This window comes from Merops nubicus, unplaced genomic scaffold (assembly GCF_000691845.1).
Source record: "Merops nubicus isolate BGI_N331 unplaced genomic scaffold, ASM69184v1 scaffold37889, whole genome shotgun sequence".
NCBI classification, from domain to species: domain Eukaryota; kingdom Metazoa; phylum Chordata; class Aves; order Coraciiformes; family Meropidae; genus Merops; species Merops nubicus.
The window spans coordinates 1347-20472 of NW_008630912.1; the positions used below are offsets into that span (position 1 = coordinate 1347).

The following is a 19126-nucleotide window of genomic DNA, read 5'->3' on the forward strand; positions in this document are numbered from 1 at the left end:
TACATTTTTTTTATTTTGAAAATGGGTTAGAGAACAAGATTGATGGTATTAAATCTGTGTGATATAGGATTTTCATCTTTCCTGAATTATATCAGCCATTGGTATTTCTCTGGCGAAAGAACAATAAATGAATAATGCAACAAATCAGTGGATACATTTAGTGCATCCTGAAATTTAGCATTCTGTTGGATTTCTTTTTTTAAAACTGAACCTTTACTTCCTGTTTATTCATTATTTTCAGTGATGAAATAAGGAGACATGGGAAACCCAGAGAACATTGGAGATGCATATGTTGCTGTGATTCGTCCAAAAAATACTGCTAGCCTGAATTCTCGGGAATATCGAGCAAAGTCCTATGAAGTAAAACTATTTAATTCTTTTATTACAGTTAAAAAAAAGTTACAGTAGATCTATAATAATATAAAAGCAAAAATATGACAGTAACATTGCTTAATGTCTATGTATATCAAATATCTACTGTGTATTGCATTGCCCCATCCCTGTGGCACTTGAACACATGATGGTTTTGAATAACTGTGTGTTTCATATCACTTCAGGGCCTTTTGGCCTGTAGGCTGCTCAGTACAAGGGTGCGTCCTTGTCTTATTCTCTTATCTCACTGTTATGGGGGTCATTCTGACTTCACCATCCTCCTCCTCCACGTTCAACACTTCCTGAACTTTGTTACTGCTTTTACAGTGGTACAACAATTTTTTTTAATAAGTGTTCTGTACTTGTTTCAGTTATGCTTAGCCTCCTTTGCTTTCGTTATTATTTGAAAGATTCTGTTGCTCGAAGTTCCCATTGAAGGCCAAAAGAAAAAGAGAAAGAAAGTTTTGTTGGAAACTAAACTGCAGGGAGGCACTGAGATAACCCAGAGCATCTTGGATTATGTGTTAGAAGCCACCAAACCAATTTCGCCGGCCAATCAGGGTATTAAAGGTAAAAACATTTTGAACTGATTTATTGTTGATAGCTCAATAACAATATTTAAAAAATTAAATGGGCACAGAAAGGTTGTGCAAAAGTATGACATTAGTTTAAAAAAAGAAGGTATCTGTTGAGGTTCATTTAAAAAAAAAAAAAAGGCACCAAACCAAGTCTATCAACTGTACACCTTAAACCGTTAATTTACCTTCATTTCCCTTTACCTTCCAACTGTATAAAATGCTTACTAGAAGATTATTAAGTGAAACTTTGCCTTTCTGTACTGCTTCTTCAACTCACATTGAGAGGTACAGCTGAATTTCTGGCTTTTTTATGTTAATTTCAGCTAAAACTTGACTTGAACTAGTGAATTGATTGCTTCTAAAGTCTCTTCTAAGGCCAGCATTGTTCAGTGGATGGTATCTCCATGAAAATATTTCTGGTATAACTGTATCACAGATATCATTTCATTAGTGCATTTTCATTGTTGTTGCCTAGCCAGTCTAGCTAACAGCCTCACGCTTGTGCTGACAAAAATTGCTTTAGCCAATGTATTTAATTTCCAGATTGGGCTAAACTGTACAACTAAGGCACTGGTTTTTTTGATGTGTATGTTATCTCTGCTTTGGAAGTAAGGTTGTGCTGGGAAGGTTCTTGGTGCAGCCAAGACTATGCAGTGCTAACAATTTAGGAAAGGAATAGCTGGTTGTGTGGCAAAATGTGGGTGGCAATAACTGGAGTGAGATGGACTTAAAAAAGCTAGTTGAGCAGCAATTATGAAATAACATAATAGCATTAATATATATTGAAGAATGAAATCAAAACCGGCGTTTCATACACAGTTCAGAGAGTTTAAAATTGACTCAGAGGGCTCAAGCCACTGCTAAAACATGCAGCTAAGGTCAGAAAAGCAAACAAAATGCTAAATTCTGTAAGGGTGAGAGGGAGGATAACATAGAAAATATGTCCTACCACTACAGGAATGAGCATTCACCCTACCATGACAAATAGCATGCAGTTGTGCTTTCCCATTACAAAAGGAACCTTGCTTAACTTGGAGATAGGTAGTGTGGAAGGGGTGAGTGCTATGAAAAACCAGGGCTGTAGAAAAGTTGCTGTGGAAAAAGGGATACAGCCATGTAATTTTTCGTGTCAATGAGTGTATGCATATTTAGATTATTTTTTTCATATGTATTTATATTTTTTTAGCTTACCTTAGATTATAACTCATAATAACAATTTTTTTTTTTCCTAGAAATTAGGAAAGTTGAGTTTGGTAGATATCTATTTCTAGATTGTTTTGGTTTGCTGGTTAATTAATTATTTGTGTTTTTTTTTTTTAATACTATGCTAGGAAAGCGTGTAGTGTTAATGAAGAAATTCCCTCTGGATGGAGAGAAGGCAGGCCAGGAGGCATCACTTTACATTGTTCCAACTGTTGTGAAAGGTAACGCCGAGCATCATTTCTGAAGTTGTACCTATTTTCACAGAAGTTCAGTTGAGGGTTTATCAAGAATATTTATGACTCTGCTGTATGGCTTTTTCTGTATTTAAACATTAAAAGTTACACTCAGGTGGCAGCTTCTAAACATTAAAAGTTACACTCAGGTGGCAGCTTCTCTCTGAATACTTTAAAATTTGCAAATGTTACCTAAAATTAAGAAAAAAACTTTGGTTTTATTGCATTGCCTTTGTTTCTGTAACAACAGCACACTTCTGTGTTGAGGTGTATTTGTTCACTTGATTATGTTTCAGAACACAAGCATGTAATGAATGCAAGTGTAAGAAAGACGCCCTAGTCAGTTCAGTGGTGTTTACTTGGAGGAGAATGGTTATTGAAGTCTGTAAATGGTTTTGTTTGAATAAGGAATGGTGAATAGAATCTCTAGAAGGCAAAGTAAATTGCTTGTCAGGAAAGTATTTGTAAAAAAAAGCCTGAAGTAAAGATCTGTGTGCTTTTGGGGAAGCTGCTTCATATTTGCCTTACTGACAGGCCTTGAGGGTAGAAACTACCAAACTCACTGTGGAGTCACCGCTTGTAGTAAACACCTCTTCTAGTCCTGAGTTCTGTTCTTTTTTTTTTTTATGGCTACAGTATACATTTAATATTAATCCCTTAGATGAATCTGATCACACTGATGGAACAGTAACTGGACACTTCAAGGTTTTTATGGATACCCTATTGATCTATGAATTGTTACCTAAGGATTGTAGGCGTTTTCTATCCATTAGCGTTTGGAAAATGAGTTACTTTAAATTATGCTCTCAGTTGGAAATGTCTAACTAAAGGAGATGCAGAAGAGAAAATAATTTTATTTCTTCTCATCAATATATCTTCAGAGTATGTTTCCTTTTTAGATAATACAAAATATCCGTACAGCCCTGGATGCCCTGTCTTCTACTGTTTACAAGACATCATGAGGGTCTGCAGTGAATCCAGCACCCATTTTGCTACACTAACTGCAAGAATGTTAATTACCTTGGATAAGTAAGAAATGTATTCTGTAAAAGTAGATGAAAATAGAAGTTAAACGAGGATTTGTAGATATAGCACATAGTTTTTATAGAATACTTGTATCACAGTGATTTCCTTCTTAATCACGTTATTTTCTTCGTATTTATCAGAAACTGAAACCTTGACCATATGTTTCTAAATCTTTTTCAAAATCCTTTGCAAACTCAAGAATAGTGTGCTTATCAAGTTAAGTGGCTCTTTGGAAGTTCTTGCTTACTGTGAAGATTTTGTAAAATCATATAAAATACTAATGATTAACCTCCAGTAAGTGACATAGTTGCCATCTGTAAGAGTATTTGCCAGAATGTAGTAGGAGTATCCTGTTAATTGTATACCATTATGATTAGCATATAGATTAACCCCCTGCTTAAAAAAGAGGGTTCATATTGCCCAGACATACAAGTTTATTTGCAGTAGGGAATTAACTTCAGAAAGGTGATAAGTTGTTTAACCATTTTTATAGTAGTTTGAAAATTGAATAAGTGAGCAGGGTTTTTTTGTCTTTTTTATGTACCTATAACAAATAAATACCAGACCTATTTTACTTATGAACTTATTTGCATTAATAAAATTAGGTGAAACTCTTGGCTGACGTGAAAAATTACAGGCTAAGTTACAGGAACTAAGAGTTCTGTGTGTAGGGTTTTTACAGCTTATTAGTAGAGTCATAATATTCCCAAGTATACCATTGTGCCAGTTGTTATATTTATTTGCTAGTTAATGAGTGACCTCAGGCTCTAAGCTCTGCTTAAGATATTTTACCAGCCTTACAGTTGTGAGAGAAACCTTGGAAGTATAGTAGAAAATAGTTTATATTGCTTATTCTTTATGTACACAATCTGAAACAACACTTTTCAAAGGTTCAAATTACCATAACTAATTTATCTGCCAACTGTTTAGAGAAAATGCCTGAAAATACCTCAGAGAGCTAGAAGGTGTTTACAGCACAACGATCACTATTTTACAGTCCTCCTTCCCAGCAGGACTGTGAGCAAGTGAAGAGAGCATGGCTTTTGGAGCACATGAGAGCCTGGGTCTGGGACTTAAAAATCCATGCCTAAGTACTGAACTGCAGGCCACGTTCTGCCATCCCTGCACATGGTTCTGGGGCAGACAAGATCCAAGCAACCTGTCAGTGGGTCTGTCTTTCCAAAGCATGTACTTAATTTTCTTCTGTGGCTAAATCACTAAACAGAATTTATTGTATTCCAGCAAAGTACATTTTATCTCAAGCTTGTGAGAAAGTATGTACAGAAACCTTCAACAGAAGCCTGGCTTTAGGCTCTTAGTTAAAATGTGCCCCATTCAACGTAACACTAGGATAATTTAGCAATTCCGTGAAAAGGCACTTCTCCAAAACTCCTGAGCCCTCTGTTATGTTGCATATATTGTGGCAGGAAAAAATGCAGCAGGTGTACATGGCTGACTCTCCTCCTCTAGCTCAGGATTAAGGGATCTCTGAAGCCCTTCTGTACTGTCAGTACAGTGCACTTAAAGAGAATAAAATAACTTTCAACACCGCTTTCTGAAAAGGCAGGTGGTAGCCTATGTGAAAGAGGCTTGGCAGCTTGGAAACTATCAAAGGTCCTTCTGATTTTTTTTGCCTTTCCCAACTCTCCCTAACAAAACAGGAGTTGGAAGGCTTAAGTCACCACAGATCCTGAACTTCAATTCACCCTTAAGCAAACTGTTTCAAGTATGTTGAGAATTGTTAACACTGATAAACTGAAAGTGAACTAAATTATGAATGTTGTTGTGGTTAACTGTTTTGGGCTGTAACAAATATTACTATTGCTTTAGCTTGTAATTTCCTATCCTTTGAGAGTTTGCACCTGCAGGAAATGTGTTTGAGCAAATACATTTGCTTAACTGTATTTGACAAAAAAATTTCAGGTTTGGGGATTAATTTAATGCTGTAAAATGGGCTGTGCACATAATTATTTTTTTTTTAAAAATCAGATGTGTGATTATCACACAGGCAACCTTTAATCAAATGAAATAATGGATAGGCATGACAAACATAGTGCTTTTCTGCTGAAAAAATCATTACTTGCCCATTCTCTCCTGTAGGTGGTTGGATGAACGGCACACCCAGTCTCACTCCATCCCAGCTTTATTCAGACCATCTCCTCTTGAGAGAATTAAAACAAATGTAATAAACCCTGCCTATGCTATAGAACCTGGTCAAACAGAGAGCTCATTACACATGGGTTATACTGCCCTGGAAATAAAGAGTAAAATGCTAGCACTGGAGAAAGCAGATATGTGTATCTATAATCCTTTGTTTGGATCCGACCTTCAATATACCAATAGGGTAAGAACTATAGTTTAATTTTATATTTGTGAGACATACATACATTTTTTTTTTATAATTCATTCATTTCATTGAGTGTGTGCTTTATGTTTAATATACGCTTTTATGTTTAATATAATGAGATTTCTTTATTGCACATGTACTGGTAAATGGTTTTTCAAATCCTAACATTTGAACATCTTTTTCTCTAATTATGAAATGTTACTAGACTAACTTTGGTTTCAAGAGAATACCCAGCCTGGACAGGGGATTGTTTAGCCAAATCTCAGTAAGATATTTTTTCATTTGTGTTTAAATTATGTCTTCACAGGTGGACAAAGTGGTAATAAATCCATACTTTGGCCTTGGAGCCCCAGACTATTCAAAGATTCAGATTCCTAAAAGAGAAAAGTGGCAACGTAGCATGAGCAGTGTCACAGAGGACAAGTATTATGTTACATTCCTTCTTCATTAATGGATAATTTTGTCTTGTTATATTACAGTAGTACTTGGTGGACTTGGTCAGAATGAGATACCTATTACTTTAGGGCTCTAGTGTATAAATATGTGGTTTTTTAAATTCTGTTTGAAGTCTCTAAGTACTGAAGCATGGCAATTAAAGGGTTCATCAAGAAATGTTTAGGTTATAAACATTATGGAAGCATTTCTTGGCATAATGAAGACAGCTGTGGGTTGACTACTGCATGACTGAAGTACTTGTATGAATGCTGCCACATTTCAGCTGCATGAGATTCATTTTTATTCTTCATGTAGATCTAGTTAGTGCTAAGTTAGTAATTTTAAAAAGGTCGATGTTCTCAACTGTTAAAGTATTTCTGAACTGGGTTTTCCTCCTGTTTCCCCTTTGAATTCGTAGGGAGCACCAGTGGGTAGATGACTTCCCTCTTCACCGCAGTGCTTGTGAAGGTGACTCTGATTTATTAAGCCACCTTCTGGACAAAAAGTTTTCTGTCAATCAGCTAGACAGTGACCACTGGGCACCTATCCATTATGCATGCTGGTGAGTCAAATGAATGGAGTTGTTGTAAAAATGCTTTTGTGTTGCCTTTATGCAAGTTAGACTTCTGTATTTATAGGAGGTAATGGTATGAATAACATGAACATCAAACTTGGTTGTAAAAAAACCCACAAACTTACATGATTTTTAGTGTTTGTCAGAAAGTTTGCATAAATAGTATACACAAGCTTTACCAGTTATCAACATGATGTTTAAGAGTCCTCAGGATCCATCTGCATGACAGTCATAAGCTTTATTCTGATTCTCACAGAGATTATTAATTTTTTTTCAAGCAAGGCTGAGCTCTCTTTTGCCATGACTGAATTGCTACAATTACCCAAACTTAGCTAGTTTGAAGCAAGATTTAGCGTGTCTATAATGTGTGCAATTAATGGTTACTAGATTAAAAACTACCAAAGAAGTGCAGAACTGATACTAATTTCTACAAATGTATTAATGTTCCACTGTTCTTGCTGTCATTTCAAAGCTAAAAACTCTTGAGCACAGGAATACACTTTTCCATATTTAGGACTATCTGAAAGAAACAGCAAATATAAAATAAAATCTTATCTTCTGTTTTAAACCTGTCTGTAGGTATGGAAAAGTAGAAGCTACTCGAATGCTCTTGGAGAAAGGGAAATGCAATCCAAATCTTTTGAATGGCCAACTTAGCTCTCCTCTTCATTTTGCTGCTGGAGGTGGGCATGCCGAAATAGTACAAATTCTACTAAATCATCCAGAAATTGACAGAGTAAGTTCTGTTTGTCTATGGAAATAGCAGTTTCAGCAACAGTTTCTAGCTTGTGCATTTGAAATGTTTTGTGTCCAAATCACAATGTGTAAACCATAACAATCCTGTTTGAAGATGACCAAAAAATGGTTAAATATTTTTCATTAACTCTACTTTCCTTTTTTTTTTTTTTTTTTTTAAAATCAACTGAATTTTTTGAATACTCAGGTCAAGGATTTTAATTATCTCAAAAAAATGTGTAAATCTTTACGTATCTCCAGTGAAAACAATGTTTTAACAGTGGTTTTGTTTGTTTGTAGCACATTACTGATCAACAAGGAAGATCTCCCCTGAATGTCTGTGAAGAGAACAAACAAAATGAGTGGGAAGAAGCTGCAAAACTGCTGAAGGAAGCCATAAATAAACCTGTATGAGTTTATTTTCTAAATAGGTTAAAGTGTCCATTTAATTTGCACATACACTTGTAGAAGAGCTAGTTTCATTTATAGCTGTTATTGGAAATGTGCAGTACACTGAAACTGTTAAATGTCAATATTGACAAGCTGATGTTTTGTCTCTTTAAATATTTCTATTTATTGCTCAAGAACCACATGTAGGAGTTTAAATGTGATGTTTTGATTTGTCTGTAGAAGCATCGGGTCAGCTACCAATTTTATGTCTACCTTCTGGTCATACAACCATTAGCTTCCTTTATGCATTGTCATCTTACATGTTGATAAACAAAAGAATTCATTCAGCTGGCTAAATGTAGACTTATACAAAATAGGCTTTACATCAGTTAGTCAGTGCAGGCTTCCTTTTTAGCCAGTGGAGATCTAGCCAGGACAGTAAACAAAAGTTACTATGCAATTCCTCTCATCCTGAAGTAGACCTAAAATTAGCTGAATGATATAAACCCACTTGTTTATTTTCTTTGTCTTCAGATGCAACTTGTATCTCTGTGGGTAGGTGCCAGTAAACCCGTGAATGTTTCAAGATGCTTTAGATTATCTTCATTTCACTCTATATGAATGAGTCTTCCAAAATGATTAATGAAGGAATTGATCTCCTTTGTTTTAGGGATCTCATTATGCCGTTGATCAAATGGCAGATGTATGTGTTGAATGACCCTGAAAGACTAATGCACACATTCTAAGTAGATTTCACATCAAAAGTGATGCTGTGTTGTCACTCATTACTATTGAATGTTACATTATAATTTAAAACATAATGCTACAAATTGCTGTGATGGGACTCTCAGTGACCACTGCAGCAAAAATAGATGGATGTTTTCCATTCCAGCCCTTTTCAGTCCCTTGTCATTTTCCAAGGCATTAATTTTATTCCAAAAGTTTTTCAGATTGACGTCTCAGTTCTTGATGACTGAGCAGATCTGAAGAAGGGAAATTACAAATTCCTGCAACTTGTTTATTCAAGGAGCTGAAACTTGTAACCTGTTAGGGAGATGAGCACAAGAAGTGTAACTGATTTTTGACTTGTGTGTGTATGTTGTAAGCACCTAATTTAAGTTTCAGTATGTCTTTCAGGAGGCATATTCTGGGCCCTTATAATAATGTGCAATTTGATAAAAGCCATGTCGGACCTGAAGGGGAAAAACGATATATTAGTAGTGATGTAGAAATGCTAAAAGATCTTAGTGAGTTTGTATTCTCTATTGTACGGGGATCTGTGGTGGTGCTTCCCTCTGAGAAATCACTCTTTTCAGTATTGGCTAATGAAGGGAGTAATTCATAACCTGCCCATATATAGGGAGGTGGATATTTTGGGATATGCGTAGGTCATTGAGCCCAGATCTCTCAGGGAAGTTTTAAATGTGTGCTTGCCTTTCAGTTCAACAGAAGCAAGGTCCTCAAAACGTCAGTAAAATCCTTCTTGTAGTTATTGTGGTAAAGGCACAGTATAAGAACTTGCATAGGACATCAAACAAGCAGTTCTGGCAAATAGTAAATGTGTAGGAGTTGGGCAGTGTCATTTTTCTGAACAGTGTGGATGCTGCTAAATTATGGTAAAATTGCTTTCCTCTTCATATACTTTCCATACTAAGCACCAACAGAAAGGATTTTAAGAGTTTCTTTGTTTAATTTTCATGCAGTACGAGAAGGCACGAATTTACCGTATGGATGGGTCCTACCGCTCTGTTGAGCTAAAGCATGGGAACAATACTACTGTGCAGCAGATCATGGAGGGGATGCGTCTGTCTCAAGAGACTCAGCAGTACTTCACTATCTGGATCTGTTCTGAAAACCTCAGTAAGTGACAAGGAAGGCTGTTAAACCAGAGAACTTATCATAGCTTTTTTATTTCTGTTTGCCTTTAGGAAAAAAATTATATTTTCTTAGGAAAATAGGAAACATGCTTTCTCACAGTTCTGTATTACTCTCTATCAGCTTTTAAAAGTCAGCATTTAGGAGTTAGTTTGTATCTAGGCCTTCTGTTAATATCCTTTGCCCTTGTCAGAGACCAATTCCTGTAGGAGGTGTTCTTTCTATCTTTGCATAGGGAATGAGACCAACTTTTCTATTTCCTCTGCTTAAGCTTTTGTCCAGTAGATCAGCTGCCAGCCTTTACAGCCTGGTGGCTTCAAACTGTGCTTTCAGAGCTATGGAGAGCTCTCCATTTTAGCCATCCTTTTGGGTACCCTGTATCAATGTGGCAGCTAGAATGTATTTCATCTAGGAAGATGAGGCTGGTCCAGACTGACGTTCTGTTACGGGGAACTTTTACCGGCATAGCTGTTGCTGCTAACTTACCCTGATCTTAGTGGTATTTTTCTTCCAGAGTATCTGAAATTGCATGCATGGAGTTCTTTTTAATAGTGTTTAATCTATCTAAACCTAGTAATTAAAGCTGATATAATGTTGTTTTTTTTTAAATTAGGTCCTTTAATCATATGAATTTCCATGTGTTTTGCACAGAACAGATCTTTGATAAACAAGTTTTCAGATATATTTGATGAGAGTTCTGATGAAAAACTTAATTATTATACGTGCTGTATTGTTTTGTATTTCTGATTTAAATAAGAGGTGTGTTACAGTGGTAGTCTGAGATATGTAGCAAAAGATAAATAGAACCACAAAAGAGTCAATGATTGTGTTTGTGTTTTCTTAGAAGATGTGGTAAAGAGTCCTGCTGCAACAAGGGAGCTATGGGACACCTTGTAATGGATGTACAAAGCACAGTACAGGTCTGGTAGGGTACTGTGTTGACAGTACTATTAACACAGAACCTTGGCATTTAGAATTTTACTTACTGTTGTCAGACTTCCACTGAAGTGGTATTTGATACTTTTTTTAACCTTTTTCTCCCAGTGTCATGCCATTTGGTTTTTTTACTTTGCAGTATGCCACATGACTACTGTAACCCTCAGTCAAACATACATGTTACTGTCTGGAAGAGAAGGAAGTGTTTGTGTGTTGAAGTCTTGCAGCTTGTGCTTTTTCTAAATATGTGTGTTATGTTTTACTCAAATCAGTGATTGCCTTGGAGGTGAAGAGCTCACTGATATGTTGTTTGTTTAAAAACAAGTCATTCTTTAGGTATTTAGCTTAAGTTTGAAAATCAGGAAGCTTCAGTTTTACACCTTCAAAGGACTGATGGAGAAGCTTCGCTATAAAATGTTTCTTGCAGTTTGTTTTGTACAACTGTACAAAATACAATGACCATAGTTCCTGGTTTGCAGGACAGATGTTTCTCTGTGTTTGCATGTACGGTGGACAAGTAGTAGAGTGAATAGACTATGCTCAATGAAAACATGTTGCATTACAACACGTCCTTTGAATGATTTAAATATAATGTGAAATGTCACCATGTGAGAGCCAGGGCAGCGAGGATGAGGCAGATCCAGCCTCCTAGTTCCTCACTACTAGAAAACAGGCAAGCAGTAGTGATCACAAGGCCAGGCAGGGCAGGTGAATGAGCAGAACTGAAGGTATGAACTGCAGTACATGGTAGGGCTGTATTCAGAAGCTCTGCATTGATTTCTCAGCTCTTGTGTGGATGGGAGAACGTGAAACATTGACTGTAGCTAAAAATCAAGATGTTTTATAGAGGAAAAAAAAAAAAAGAATGTCTGTTCTTAAAGGTTGATATATATCCAAAAATGGCAAATATGCTTATAAGATAAACTATATCTGTATTTTGGTGTCAGAAATAAGATCATTGGACTTTGTGTTTCTACCATAATAATTGAGAGAACAGTCTCTAATGCTTTATTATTGTGATTTTAAGATCCATCTTGGTATTCCATTAAATTTTTAAATACCACTTCAAACTTGAGAAAGTGAAAGTAACAAAGGTTCATCACTAGTGCATTTAGTGAATTGATGCTGAGAGTTTTGTCAATACATCTTATTTTCAGAATCTTTTATCTATAGCAGTTTAGAAAACATAGGGAATAGGGTTTGTTAATAACTCCTCAATTTCAGATACTCTGAGTTTGGTGCAGCCTTTAACCATATATATGTGTGCATTGGGTTATTCTGCTTGTTTACTGACACACAAAACCTATTACTTTTCAGGCCTCCAGCTGAAGCCATATCACAAGCCTTTGCAGCATATTCGGGACTGGCCTGAAATATTCACTGAACTGACAAACTTGGATCCTCAAAGGGAAACTTCACAGCTTTTCCTGAGAAGAGATGTGAGACTTCCACTGGAAATAGAAAAAAAGGTCTGCACTTGGAAGTGATAGCATGAAGTCATGGTCAGAGTCAGAATACTTTGACCATCAATTCTCATTGTGTTTATGTAATTTCCAAACTTATTTAAACCAAACCTATCCTCTTCTGTAACTGTTTTAGTCTCTTGCCCTCCTGCACTCTCTCATTTCTCACCTTCCCAAATGTTTGTTAGATAGAGACTGAGGCCCACAGACTTAGGATGTCTGTCATACAGGTAAAAACAACCTGCCCAGTTTCCTTTCTCTTCCTTGTGCTGTGATTTTTCAGATATTTAATTGATCAGTTTCAATGGGATTATTCAGACGTTATTCAAAATGGATTCATGGGGGGTGGGGAACCCCACAGATGTCAATATTTCTCTGAACATTTTAATTGTGCATGGTATGCTAGTCACAAGTGTGTTAGATCAGTGAAGTGATCATTAAGTCAATGAAAACATGTCATTTTTTCTGTTGCAGAGCTTTACTAAAATGAACACTTTGGTCAGGAGCCCACCTTTGTCTTCTATCTGTGAATCAGTGGGAAATTGTATTTATAGTTCCTAAACTCATTTTCTTTTACAAAGAAATCATATTATTTAAATTTTTTTAACAGATTGAGGATCCATTGGCTATTCTTATCCTTTTTGATGAAGCCAGATATAATTTACTGAAAGGTTTCTATACGTCACCTGATGCCAAGCTGATCACACTGGCAAGTCTGCTTCTACAAATAGTCTATGGAAATTATGAGAGCAAGAAACATAAACAAGGTTTTCTAAAGTAAGTATGTGTGTTTAAAACTTAAAATTATTTTAGATTACGTCTTTCTAGATAGCACTTACTATGGAACTCTCAGATTTAAAACTAATATGTTATTTTTTTTTCTATCACTGAACTCTAGTTCAGAGTAATAACCCTTGTAGCGTTAATAGAAGGTGGACATGGGGTCTGAAAAAATACATTAACCTTAATTATTGCAGTCCAAGGCAGAGGGATGGAGGTTCTGTATTCTCTAAGTCTGTACTGAGATAAAATAATATCAAGATAAGTGAAGGATTTTGACAGGACTGAGACTTTGGACAATCCTGAAGAAACCTCTTATTATGTCCAGTTAGACCAACTTCTGGGATAAGATTTCTTCCCTCGTTGAAGAGGAGAGACAATGCAAAGATATTATTTCTGTTCTCTCATTTGTATGTGAACTGTTCCACTAAATTGGTCAGAAACAGCACCAGTGGGACTCTGCCAAGTGGTGCTTTTTCTCCCCTCCTCTCTGCTTGCCAGCACAGCAACAACTGAGCTGTTTTGGGACATGGCTTTTTCCTCCCACATGCTTTTCTACAGTATCTGAGTACATCAGGACTCCAGCTTGCTATGGCGTGCACCTGCACTCCACCCCCACCACCCCCACCTCAGTTCAGTCGTGCAACAGCAGCTGTGCTGCAATAGAATGCTGCTGTACTTCTCATCTCCGCTCATCCACCATAGCATCAGCTGAGCTATCTTGGCATCAGTTTGGGTTTTTCTGGTTGTTTATTCCTTTCTCTTCCTTCTGTGAGGTGCAGAGACTGTACTATTAGAGAGTAAGCTAAGAGAACGAGCTCACTGACAGGAGAACTTTTGGGTGAGGTGTTCAGTGGGTTCAGCTGTTGACTCATCTTGTCATGCAGTTACACAGTTGATAGGCAGAGCATAAGGAGAACTGGGTTTAAGTGGGGCTGCCCACCTGCAGGAGTGTGCAGTTAAAGGTGGCTGGGCCTGACAGGGAACTACCCCCTGCTGAATGCCAGTGGCTTTGGGGGTGCTCCTTTCACGGGAAGGCCAGGCAGCACCCTGCTTCTGAGCCCAGCCTGTTCGATGGGAGCCTTTGGATCTGTACACAGGACTACTTGGAAAGATAGTTTGGGCCCAATAAGTGCAAATGAAGATGTTGGAAAATATCTTGACTTGTTCTTCTTCAGGCAGATGAAGAGATTTATGTTCTGAATTTTTGTTGTAGTTGACGTAAATGGTTATTAAAAGATGGGTAATTTCAAAAATGTAGCCAGGCTGTTGTTTGTATGTGAGTGTTGTCAGCTTTAAAAATCTAGATGTGTTGTCTTGTTCAGAGTTTTTCCTTGTCCTGTGCAGAGTTTTTCCTTGGTAGATCACATGTGCAGTTAGTGACAAATAGGGGTTAAGAATTATTAAGTAGGTTACATCACTAGGTTTTTGAAACTATCTTAATTGTACATAAAAGCAAACTAGTAAAGGCTTCCTTTTAGTGTTTTTGTTTACTGTGTTTTGGTTTGTTTTGGATTTGTTTTTTTTTTTTTTTAAAGGCATTTTCTATAAATAGCTTCACTTTCGTATCATGTAACCTCTAATTTTCCTGTGGAAATTACCTGGGCTAAGTCCTTGGTGATGCTGAATACAGCAAGAAAGGGAAGAGTATCTGTGAGCTGTCATCTTTTCTGAGTACGTGATATTCTGCTGTAAATGGCTGTTCTATAGAATTTTGGCTTCCAAACTGGCCTGTAATCCAGGAAGAGTCACGTGTTCTGCTGCTAGCATTTCCTCTCCCTGCTGTGTCCGTGATGCATGACACAAAGTGTGTGACAGAAAGCTGGTTCTCCATTAACTGAGAATTACACTGTATCTTAGGAGGCCTTAGCTTCCATTTCAGGAAAGCGTCTCACCAGATGAGGCAAGATAGAGCAGGAGCTGACTGTTGAGCTTATTATGTGACTCAAAGATAAAACTGGCAGACATTGTTCTTTCTCCTTACTTTGTTTTGTGAAGGAAAACTTTTTCTCTGCTTTATTTTTTTCTTAGTGAAGAAAATCTTAAATCTATAGTACCCATCACTAAACTAAAAAGTAAAGCTCCTCACTGGACAAACAGGATACTTCATGAATACAAGGTGAGATAAATAATCAAATAGTAGAAAATCCTGTCTTAAACATTTTTTTTGACTGTTTGGTTGTTAGTTAATGAACAAATATACTGGGATGTAAAGACAGAAGTGTAGCGTTCTGAGTTTTTGGGATGGGTTGTTGGAATGCTGTTTTTCTTGTACGGTTACAGTTGATCTGTGTGTTAGAAGTAAATATAATTGTTATATGTTGATTTATCGTCAGTGTTAACTGTTTACTGGGGGTTCTGCCAATTCAGGCATACATGTAAAAAAAGGCACCCTTATGTTTTCACATCAGCATGTAGTGATAGATCCACAAAGTCCATTTTGCTGTTGTCACTTATACATCAGGACTCTGACAGTGCTGCTGATGTGAGCACACACAAATGCCTTAGACTAGAGCAGTTAATTGAGCAAAATTCTTAAACGTGGACTTGAGCTGCTTCTGTAAAAGACATCTAAAGGAGGACTGTGGATTCTGAACAGGCTCAGAGGCACCTGAAGGTTAAATTTGTGAATTTTATTTAAAATTGTGGAAAAAGTGAGGTGTGTCAGAGGGAGGACTGTACTGGCTGACGCATCACTAAAGGCAGCTGCCAAGAAACGCTGCGGAGGCACCCAGGGAATGTCTTCAGGCCTTGCTTCTCTTTGGAGATGAGGTTACTCAGTCATAAACTTTCTCCTGGTGCCTACAACTTTTTTGTCAGAAACCAGCAGATCATTCCTGTTCTAATACAGTTGAAGGAGCAGATGATGGGGGTATTTCTAAGACTGCTGTATATATATCAGATAATATGCGAGAATGAGCAGAGCTTCCTTGACTTCTGCTCTTAGGCCATTATTTTGGGGGGTGGGGAATAGGGGAAGAGGGAAGGAGTTGCAGTCTTCTGATTCAAAGATAATAATATATTTTACAGTTTTTAAATGGCTGTGTAGATAAGCTGTAATTTAGGGTGTGGATCCAAAGAGGTTAGTTGCATCCAACACACCCCCAGTCATGGCCCCATAACTGCTGAAGACTTGTGCTCTGTCTTGTGCCTGTGCCTTCTCATGTCATGTGTGGCCCAGCCAAGATTTTTGCTTGTTAGGGTACTTGACATCAGTCTATTTTGAGGTGGGAGCACTCTAGAGATCCTTTGTTGTGACTGTTTCACTCTACTGAAGTGGAAGAAACAGAAGCCTGTCTCATTCTGAATGAAGGCTCCACTGAAGATAAGAAATCTGCACCTCTGTTTTGCTTAGAAAAGACAAAAAAAAAAAATCTGTGTTCTTTGTGAGGAGGCATTTGCTCATCTAACCATGCCTCACTGGATCTGACCTCTTAAAGAAGAAAAGTCCTTAGTTTTGGGGACTCTGAAGCATTTAGTGTCAGATGGGTGCATAGCTGCTTATCCCTGATGAGTCAAACACCTCTGAGAGGCAAAACTGTGGGACCCTGCAGGGGCAAGGTGACTGTGGCTCAGATTTCTGGGGCTCGTGCAGGTACTGGCTTTCTGCCTCAGTCTCTTTTGGCGTTTGAGCCTTTCTTGGGCTGTAGGCTTTAATTTAAGTGTAGGAAAGACGGTTGCTGGAAAAGAACTTTGGGAATACTTGTTTGGTGGGAATTCCACTAAACAGTGCATTTTCTTCAAATAACCACAACTATTTGGGAAGACTTCTTGATTGCCATTGTTCCTTTATTCCTAGAACCTGAGCACCAGTGAAGGTGTGAGTAAGGAGATGCACCACCTGCAGCGCATGTTCCTGCAGAACTGCTGGGAAATTCCTACCTATGGAGCAGCTTTTTTCACAGGACAGATATTCACCAAAGCAAGTTCAAGTAGCCACAAAGTCATCAAAGTGTATGTAGGAGTAAATGTAAAAGGGCTGCACCTACTCAACATGGAAACAAAGGTCAGCTTAAGTGAACTGCCAATGATAACTGTTAAAGCTTAATTCCGTTCTCTTAAATTCTTCGTGCAAGAAGTCATTTCATGTCTGACTGTTCAGATAAACTTGACATGAAGATTTCCAAAATTTTATGATCTTTCTAAGGCGCCTTGTATTTTTCCACTTTACTACTTCATAAGCTCCAACTAGGTTGTGGAGCATAATGTTCTAAATCAGAATCCTGTCTAAGTGAATGAAAGGAAGTTCAGTTTGTAAGTATGGCAAATAATTTCTGAGTGACAGTTTCCTACATTTCATTGTAGGCTTTACTCCTCAGCCTAAAGTATGGTTGCTTTATGTGGCAGTTGGGAGATGGAGATACATGTTTTCAAATCCACAGTCTGGAAAACAAAATGAGCTTTATTGTGCATACCAAACAGGTAAGCATTGTAATTTTTCATCTTTCATATTCTTTTATTTTTTCCCTGAACTAGATACAAGCTTCTTCTCTCTTAAGATTGACCACCCTTGTACAGTATAAAAGAAGTCTAAGCACAGCCCCCATAAAAATAATTGTAAATTTTTCTTTTTAATATTTCAGAATGGTTTTTTGTTTTTCTAACCCGTGAAGCTTTCAGCGTTCAAAATACATAAAATGCATCTCTAATCCTTCTTGTTTGTTTTTTGTTTGGTGGGTGTGTGTTTGTTTTTAAATTGAAACTGTTGCATGTGCCCAGTCTCTCAGACTCTAAGGATAATTCTAAACATGATGAGAATCCTAGAGTTAGAGCTGGTAACTTGCTATCAAAACTAGCAAATTTGAGATTAGATAGAACTGGTGTTGTAAAGCAACTTCACTGCAATTCCTACCAGCAACTTTTGATAGTGTTTGTGGCTGGCTGATGGAAAATGCACATTTTACCTGTAGTCTGAGCCAGTGGTAATATGCCATGTTAGCATGTGTTGTGAGAAAATTACAGCTGTGAGTAGCTTGCATATTTTGACAGTAGTTGCTTTTGATGCTGATATGTTACGGTGTTATAGGAGAAGTGACTGAGTATTTTGAAAAACACTTTCTGATAGCTGAGAAAAATCCAGGTTTTATTTTCCTTAATTCTAAAATGATGCAACTTCTACCTTACTATTTTTATCTACTCGCATTTGTCATATACTTTGTGTATAAGTCCTGAAATGCTGACAGAATTTAATTGGATGTCTTTCAATCTAGGCAGGTCTCGTCATAAAACTTCTGATAAAATTGAATGGCCAGTTAATGTCCAGTGAAAGAAACGAATGATGGAAATCAGCAGAAGTTATGAAACAGCATCTGATGGCCAAGCAAAAAACAGCTTCTCATTGTAACAGAAGACTTCCATGTACATGAATTTTAGACAACAGAAAAGTCACTTTGTACAGTTTTTTTTAACTTTGTACAGAAGCTGCATGGTTTATTTTTCTAAAAAGCTATACAACATATTATTTTTATAAATATTTTTGTGTTTCATATATAGGCATTTGTAGGGCTTGAGCTTAACCAGTAAAGCTAACGAAATGTAAATGGTTTACCAAGTTGGTGGAGCGTGAATGGAATGAGGCTTTTGTTCCCAGGGGCCTGTGGGACCACCAGTGCCATTAACCGAGTCTTTGTTACCCTATTTATCTTCCCGGTCATTCTGTGGAATATCCAGGAGGTTGTATATGTTACAGTATTTTGTAGACACATTTTATTTTTAAGATACTGTTCATAAGTATGCTTAAAAGACCAGCTGGACCTTTGAGCAACTACTTTTGATGAACTCTTGGGTTTTGTTTGGTTTCTGACAAATGTTGCAACTGGCTTTATTTTCACTCTTAACTTTCTCATACTTGTATTCGTATTTATTCTACAATATTGCATGAGGATGTCAAAAGGGAAATACTTTAAATCATTCAGAAGCCATATTAAATGTTTAGCATGCTTGTTTTAAAAAAATGGATTTTTATTTTTGCTGTGCAATATAATACGTGTATATGGAGGAGAGGGAGATACAGATTTACAAATGAGTCTTTCTCAGAGGACTTCAGAAAGTTTTAATAAATCTTACCCTGGATTGCAACACATATGCAGGAATGAAAACTCACATAGGATGTACTAAGTTATTTCTGTTAAACTAGTTTTCCTACTGATTACTGAGCTTCTTGAGGCTCAAGCAGTGCG

At 37.1% G+C, this 19126-nt stretch overlaps 1 protein-coding gene across 2 annotated transcripts; it reads left to right on the forward strand.

Annotated features, from left to right (window-relative positions):
* The first annotated feature begins 258 nt into the window (after window positions 1-258).
* Window positions 259-18448, forward strand: KRIT1 (KRIT1, ankyrin repeat containing). 2 transcript variants are annotated; one of them, XM_008947433.1, is made up of 16 exons: window positions 259-360; window positions 783-942; window positions 2282-2374; window positions 3286-3415; window positions 5513-5756; window positions 6067-6182; window positions 6613-6756; window positions 7348-7504; window positions 7804-7911; window positions 9597-9753; window positions 12022-12173; window positions 12778-12944; window positions 14979-15066; window positions 16747-16953; window positions 17253-17369; window positions 18158-18448. In XM_008947433.1, the coding sequence occupies exons 1-16, from the start codon at window positions 259-261 to the stop codon at window positions 18224-18226; spliced, it is 2211 nt and encodes a 736-aa protein (XP_008945681.1). In that variant the 3' UTR covers window positions 18227-18448. The 2 variants fall into 2 exon arrangements, with proteins under 2 accessions (XP_008945681.1, XP_008945682.1); XM_008947434.1 differs by lacking the exon at window positions 6613-6756.
* The last annotated feature ends 678 nt before the right edge of the window (window positions 18449-19126 follow it).